The following is a 7,881-nucleotide window of genomic DNA, read 5'->3' as shown; positions in this document are numbered from 1 at the left end:
TCCACTCACCTCAGCCTTCCAAAGGCGCGGGATTACAGACTGAGCCACCGAGCCCGGCTTAAAAAATTTTTTTAAAAGTTTAATGTTGTAATTAACTGCTTACCCTTCAAGATATGTTGTAATTAACTGCTTACCCTTCAAGATAGAGACAATGCTGGGAGGGGGGTGGAATTGGCAGTAGTGAGATTCTGCTGGGGGGTTGGGGGGGCACACCTAATCAACAAGGGTACCTGCATAATGAACATTTGCATACTTCACCTTCAATTGTACCCCACATCTTTAAAATAAAAAAAAAGATAGAGGTAAATACTGTGTCTTTGTATGAAATTTCTCAGTAGGAGCCAGGCGCGGAGGCTTAGGTCTGTAATCTCAGCACTGTGGGAGGCGGAGGTAACAGTATTGCCTGAGTCCAGGTGTTCAAGACCAGCCTGGGTAACTTGGCGAGACCTTATCATTACATTAAATTAAAAAATCAGCTAGGTGTGGTGACACGTGCCTTTAATTCCAGTTTCTTGGAAGACTGAGGTAGAAGGATCGCCTGAGCCCAGCAGATTGACTCTGCAGTGGCCGTGAGTATGCCATTGCACTCCAGCCTAAGTGAGACTCCAACTCAAAAAAAAAAAAAAAGTTTCTCAGTAAGAATATCCCATATCAGCGGGGCTCGGTGGCTCAGCCTGTAATCCTAGCACTTTGGGAGGCCAAGGTGAGTGGATTGCCTGAGCCCTCGCCTGGGCAGCGAGACCTCATCTCTACAAAAAAATCAGCCGGGCGTGGTAGCACGCGCCTATAGTTCCAGCTACTCAGAAGGCTGAGGCAGAAGGATCACCGGAGCCCAGCAGGTCGAGGCTGTGGTGGCCGGGAGCGGCCACTGCACTCCAGTCTGGTTGACAGAGTAAGACTCCAACTCAAAAAAAAAAAAAAAGAATATCCCATGTCATTTTGAAAGTTTAAATGATCTAAACTCTTCAAAACAGATGCTATGGAGAGAGAATTGAAAACACTCTCATCCAAAAAGTAAGGCCCTGTTGCTTGAGGTTGATACTACAATGACTAAATTGGAAAGCAAACTGATAAAAGTAAGTTAAAACTAGCCACTCACAGTGGTTAACCCCTATAATTCCAGCACTACAGGAAGCCAAGGTGGGAGGATGGCTTGAGCCCAGGAGTTCAAGACCTGCCTAGGCAACATAGGAAGACTTCACCTCTAAACAAACAAAAAATCAGAGGCTAAAACCCCAGATAATTGAAGAGATCAGAAACCAGGAGTCTTGATTAGTTATATTCACAGGCCTGAAAAGGATATGCTTTAAAAAAAAAAAAAACAAAAGTTGAGAGCATATTAAGGGGCACATGAGGCAACCTGATTGAGCACACAGGGGCCAAAGCTCAAACAATTTGAGAAACAAAACAATGCAGTACTGGATTATAAGGTGAAGTACCAAATAAATATGCATGAGTCCATACTAATGTAGATGTCTGAATGAACACAGGAATAATAAATCATCATTACATTACAGAAAAAATTCCTCATATATGTAGGTAGCCGCCTGCTTCCTGAAAGTGGGCTGAGCAGTGACTCTCTCCCAAAGAATAGAGCATGAAGACAAGAAAAGAAATGCCACTGTAGTAGAGAAACCTGGAAAACACACCCTTAATCAAGAGACCAGACTTGACATCACACGTGAGGTCAGATGGTATCACATAACCCAGGGAATCAGACGACATGGGGAGACAATTCACCTCTATGGTAATCTTCCCCAGTACCCATTACCCCAGGCTCATCACAAGAAAAATATCCCATGAATCCAAGCTGAAAGATAGTTCACAAAACACAAATGCTGTATATGCCTCAAAAGCCTCAAGGTCATAAAAACAAGGAGAAACTGAGAAACCAGTAAAGACCAGAGGACACTAAGAAGACAGGACAACTGAACACAATGTGGAAGTATGGGTTGAATTCTGGGAACAGAAATGGAAAAACTGGTGATATTTAAATTATGTGTGTAATCTAGATAATGACAAACAAAAAAACTAAAAAAGTTATATGTATTAATATAGAACTTTACAGTTCGTAAAATTGTTTTTTTCCTTTACAATATTATTTTTAGAGACAGAGTCTCAATTTGTGGCCCAGGCAGTGGTGTGATCATAGCTCATTGTCACTTCAATCTCAAACTCCTGAACTCAAGTGATCCTCCTGTACCCCAAGTAGCTGGTACTATAGGTGGATACCACCATGTGTGGCTAAAGAAAGCTTGTTTTTTGTTGTTGTTGTTTTAGATTGAAAAATATAGTTTATTTAGAAAGTAAATTTGAGAGAGAGAGAGGAGATTCACCTCCCCAAGGTAGGGGAGGAGGCCAAAGCTTAGGAAAACATGGCCTGGCCGTAACATAGTTCAAAGAACACATGGTCAGACCATAGATTAGCAAGGAAATGGCCAGAAAGCTTGCTACCTTGCTTGCTTGCTTATTTATTTATTTATTCATTCATTCATTCATTTTGGAGTCTCACTCTGTTACCCAGACTGGAGTGCAGTGGCCACCGCAGCCTCAACCTGCTGGGCTCCGGCGCTCCTTCCGCCTCAGCCTTCCAAGTAGCCGGAATTACAGGCACGTGCTACCACGCCCGGCTGATTTTTTGATTTATTGTAGAGATGAAGTCTCGCCAAGCTGCCCAGGCAGGTCTCGAACCCGCGGGCTCCGGCAATCCACTCACCTCAGCCTCCCAAGGCCCGGGATTACAGGCTGAGCCACCGAGTCCAGCTCAGAAAGCCTATTTATATTTCTTAATCCATAGAAAGGAATTTCTGATTCTCACAGAAAAGGTGAGTCACATATGTAGAAATGTTTTTTTAATTTAATTTTATTTCTATTTTTTTGAGTAGGAAGCTCACTCTGTTGCCCAGGGCGGAGTGTAATGGCAGACTCACAGACGCCACAGCCTTGAACTGCTGGACTCGGGCAAGTGATCCTTCCACCTCAGCCTTCCAAGTAGCTGGAACTACAAGTGCAAATGAGCACCACCACACTTGGCTAATTTATTTTTTAAATGTAGAGATGAGAAAAGAAGAACAGAAGGAAAAAAATTTTAAAAATTTCAAAAATAAATAAATAAATGTAGAGATGAGATCTTGCTAAGTTGCCCAGGCTGGTCTTGAACCCCTTGGGCTCAAGCAGTCATCTTACCTCTGCCTTGCAAAGTGTCGGGATTATAGGCGTGAGCCACTGCGCCTGGCAGAAATAGTTTTATGTCCTTTTTACGGAGGAGGGGAATGTTTTATAATACTGTGCCTGCCAGAAACAAGTGGATCAAGCCTGTAATCCCAACATTTTAGAAGGCTGAGGTGAGAGGACTGCCTGAGCCTTTGGGTTTGAGACCAGCCTGGGCATCATGGTAAGGCCATATCTATACAATGAATCAAAAAATTAGCCGGGCACGGTACTGTGCACCTGTAGTTCTGGCTACGTGGAAGGCTAAGGCTAATTTTTAAATTTATTGTAGAGATGAGGTCTCACCAAGTTGCTCAGGCTGGTCTCAAATCTCTGGACTCAGGCAATCCTCTTGCCTCCGCCTCCCAAAGTGCTGGGATTACAGGCATGAACCACCATGCATAGCCCTATATGAATTTTTAAAATTCTTAATATAAAGGTATATTAATTTGCTGGGATCGGTGGCTCAGCCTGTAATCCCGCACTTTGGGAGGCTGAGGTGAATGAATTGCCTGAGCCCGCGGGTTCAAGATCTCATCTCTACAATAAATCAAAAAATTAGCCAGGCATGATAGTGTACACCTGTAGCTCCAGTTACTTGGAAGGCTGAGGTGGAAGGAGCACCAGAGCCCAGCAGGTCGAGGCTGCGGTGGCCGGGAGCAGCCACTGCACTCCAGTCTGGGCGACAGAGTGAGACTCCAACTCAAAAAAATAAATAAATAAATAAAAATAAAGGTACATTAATCTGACTTTATTGGAGTGAGATAAAGCAGACATCTGGATTGGAACAAAGCGTCTGATTTGTTATTCTATCATGAGCCCAAATATATAACCATAGGGTGGAATTAGAGGTGCTAAGTATGGATCATTGTCAATATAGGACATTCCTAGTGTGATGTTAAAAGCAGCTTCCATTTCTAGTGATTTCTTATTCAATACACTCACTTAAGAACGGACAGTATGTTTGTGAAGTTCATAGACAACATTCAGGTATTGAATAATAAACAACTGGGAAGACAATGCATGGACCAAAAAGGATATCAACAGGCTGGAAAAACATGCTTTCACCACCGGGACCAAAACAAGAGAATACTCAGTCCTATTGCCAATTATCTATACATGATGCTCCTTGGTAGGACTCAAACATCTGGAAACCTCACTGAAAATGGAAGATCTGAAAAATCTTCATTTTCAACCCAGAACTGTGGTTTCCACACTTCAAAGCAAGGAGCTAAGACATGAACTCTTATTCTCAATGACAGAGTACTGGAAATTGCATTTCCAATTTAGAATCCACAGGGTCCTCAACCATAAAAATGTTAACGAAATTGGAAAATGACCAGGCAGCAAACCAAAGTCAGCAATCTTACAATCAAAACTGATGAAAATAAGCCATACCAATTCGTGAACATGTTCCTAGAGCTCCAACTCCTAGGGAACCTCACACAGATTGCCAATATCCTTTGAGAAAAGCTTGTGGGTATATAGGAGGGAGAACCCCAAAACACAAATCCAAAAAACTATTTCCAAGAAACTTATCAGGATTCTTTCCCTCTAGGTTTAGTTCCAGAAAAGGAAAAAGTAATGCAACAAAACCCTTACAATCATTTTTGAAATAAAGCACATTTGAAAGCATACCCAAATGAGCTAATAAAAGCATTATACTAGGCAGGTCTGAAGGCAGTGAGATATCTCAACCGATGGTTCACAGTCACGTTACAGAATGAAATCCTTGTTATATTCTTTTCCCCCATCTCATTACTGCACTTGACTACTCTTTAAAAAAAATTAAAAAATACTAAGTGAAATAAGGAAATCATGAAAAGACAAATCATTCTGCTTAGGAGTGAAGACCTAGAATAGTCAAATTCATAGACAGAAAGTACAACTGTGATTGCCAGAGTCTGCGAAGAAAAAGGAATGAAGAGTTACTGTTTAACATGTATAGAGTTTTAATTTGAGGAAACAAAAAGGTCTGGCTGGATGGTGGTGATGGTCACACGATAATGTGAATGAACACTACTTAATGCCATGGAACAGAACACTTAAAAATTAAGATGGGCTGGGCTTGGTGGCTCAGCTTGTAATCCCAGCGCTTTGGGAGGACCAGGTAAGTGAATTGCCTGAGCCCACGGGTTCAAGACCTGCCTGGGTAACTTGGTGAGACTTCATCTCTATAATAAATCAAAAATTAGCCGGGTGTGGTTGCGGACGCCTGTAGTTCCAGCTACTAGGAAGGCTGAGGCGGAAGGATCACTGGAGCCCAGCAGGTCCAGGCTGCGGTGGCCAGGAGTGTGCCACGGCACGCCAGTCTGGGTGACACAGTAAGACTCCAACTCAAAAAAAAAAATTATTAAGATGATAAATTTCATGGTAAGTATATTTTAACTAAGAAAAAAGTATACCCAAACTAAGAGAATTACTACTATATGACTCCACAGTTCCACATCTATACCCCAGAGAAGTGAAAACAGGCTCTGAAGTAATTATACATGAAAGCTCACCCATCAGCACTATTCACAGTAGCCAGAAAGTGGAAAAAAACTAAATGTTCACCAATGAATGAATAAAATATAATATAGTCATACAGCAAAATATTATTTAGCTATAAAAAGGAATAAAGTACTGGCTGGGCAAGGTATCTCACGCCTGTATTCCCAAAACGTTGGGGAGGCTGAGAAAAGAGAATTGCTTGAGCCCAGGAGTTTGAGAAGTATTTGGGCAACACAGTGAGATCCCATCGCTATAGACTTTAAAAAAAAAAAAAAAAAAAGAAAAGAAAATAAGTAAAGTACTGATACAGGATATAACCAGAATAAACCTTTATTTTTTTATTTGGAGTCTCACTCTGTCACCCAGGCTGGAGTACAGTGGCATGCTCAAGCCCATCACAGCCTCAACCTGCTGGGCTCCGGCGATCCTTCCACCTTAACCTTCCAAGTAGTTGGAACCACAGGCACGTGCTACCATCCAGCATATTTTCTGATTTATTTTAGAGATGAAGTCTCGCCAAATTACCCAGGCTGGTCTCGAACCCCTGGGCTCAGGCAGTCCTCTTGCCTCCACCTCCCAAAGTGTTTGGATTATAGGTGTGAACCACCACACCCGGATAAGAGTAAACCTTCTAAAAAAATCTAGTGAAAGATGCCAAACACACAAAAGTTCATATATTATGATGTCCATTTATATGAACTATCCAGAACAGGTAAACTAATAGAGTCAGAAAACAAATTAGCTGCCAGGAGCTGTTGGGAGAGAAGTTAGGGAGTAAAAAAAGTTACAGGAACGAAATATATAGAGGTAGCAGTTGCACAATGTTGTGAATATACTAAAAGTCACTGGGCTGTATGCTTCTAAATGGTTAATTTTATGTTAGGTGAATTTTACCTCAATTAAAAAAGAAAAGAAACGAAAAGAAAAACCCAACCTATATGCCATACAACATATAGTAAATGAATTTCCAACTGGAAAAGTTTTCCCTGAACCCATAATAACATACATAAATGTTGCTTATATACTATCTACTTTAATGACAAAATTAACTTCCATCTTCATTCCTTCCAGAATTTCTGACATTCTTACATCACACTAGAACCTCTCTCTTGACTTTTAAACACCTCCAGAGTCTTGACTTCTGTTTTTGGCCCTTTGTGATTTATCTTACACATCATGGAGCCTTACCTTCTTTTCTGAGGATGATCTAACTGCTGGGGCCCTTAAATACAAACCCATTCTTTGGGTAGAGTCCTGGCCTGGTCATTTGTGTGTACAAGTCCATCCTCGGTTGCATACTAAAATGCAAGTTGAAACAAACAGGATCAAAAGATGGACAAACTGTCTCTATGGATGGTTAATATTCCAACTAAATAGATCTACCAACAATGGCATAGGTCATTTAGACTGTAGGAGACAAGTGAACACTGATACAGAACCACATACAAATCTGCTAATCCCAAAATCTTCACATCTTACAAGTTTAAATACCACCAAAATCCATTCTAAGAGGGACGTTAGATAGAATACATGGATTAAAAACAAATAAACAAACAAACATCACACCACAAGAATTCAGAAGACCAAACACTTCAGATCTTGCTAACAGTACTGTTGACATGATACCATAGCTATAATTAGATATTAAATATTGGAAGTACCAGTTATTTTGCAAGGCATTGTACAGTGAGTCCAAATAACCCAGTGTATTTTAAATAGTAACAATTGTAATATCAATCTAAGCCTCTCAGTAGGACAGCAAGTAAAAACCTTAGTTGTGAGAAATATAAAGAAACAATGATCCAAGTCACTACTTTAAGATGAAACAGGGGCCAGGCTTGGTGGCTCAGCCTGTAATCCCAGCGCTTTGGGAGGCCGAGGTGAGTGGATTGCCTGAGTCCATGGGTTCGAGACCCACCTGGACAACTTAGCAAGCCCTCATCTCTACAATAAACCAAAAATTAGCCGGGCGTGGTAGCACACGCCTGTAGTTCCAGCTACTTGGAAGGCTGAGGCGGAAGGATCGCCAGAGCGCAGCAGGTTGAGGCTGCGGTGGCCGGGAGCGGCCACTGCACTCCAGTCTGGGCGACAGAGTGAGACTCCAACTCAAAAAAAAAAAAAGATGAAACAAAAAGTAACAGTTATTGAAAATCCAAAGCCACTGACAGCAAACAAGCA

General features: G+C 41.5%; 1 protein-coding gene across 5 annotated transcripts in view; it reads right to left on the bottom strand.

Moving 5' to 3' along the window:
* The window catches only part of ESRP1 (epithelial splicing regulatory protein 1), a 71,140-nt gene that overhangs the window by 4,745 nt on the left and 58,514 nt on the right, over positions 1 to 7,881 (bottom strand). For 2 of the 5 annotated variants that reach the window (XM_008069159.1, XM_008069160.1), the window contains exon 15: positions 6,892 to 7,001. The exons of the other annotated variants lie outside the window; for them this stretch is intronic. In XM_008069159.1, coding sequence (XP_008067350.1) covers positions 6,927 to 7,001 — 75 coding nt within the window. In that variant the 3' untranslated portion in view covers positions 6,892 to 6,926. The remainder of the gene's footprint in view (positions 1 to 6,891; positions 7,002 to 7,881) is intronic. 5 annotated transcript variants of the gene reach the window in all.

Source organism: Carlito syrichta, unplaced genomic scaffold (genome assembly GCF_000164805.1).
Source record: "Carlito syrichta isolate Samal-C Ts95f unplaced genomic scaffold, Tarsius_syrichta-2.0.1 Scaffold311834, whole genome shotgun sequence".
In the NCBI taxonomy this organism is placed as follows: domain Eukaryota; kingdom Metazoa; phylum Chordata; class Mammalia; order Primates; family Tarsiidae; genus Carlito; species Carlito syrichta.
The sequence above is the reverse complement of the archived record's forward strand: the minus strand, read 5'-3'. Positions and strand labels throughout refer to the sequence as shown.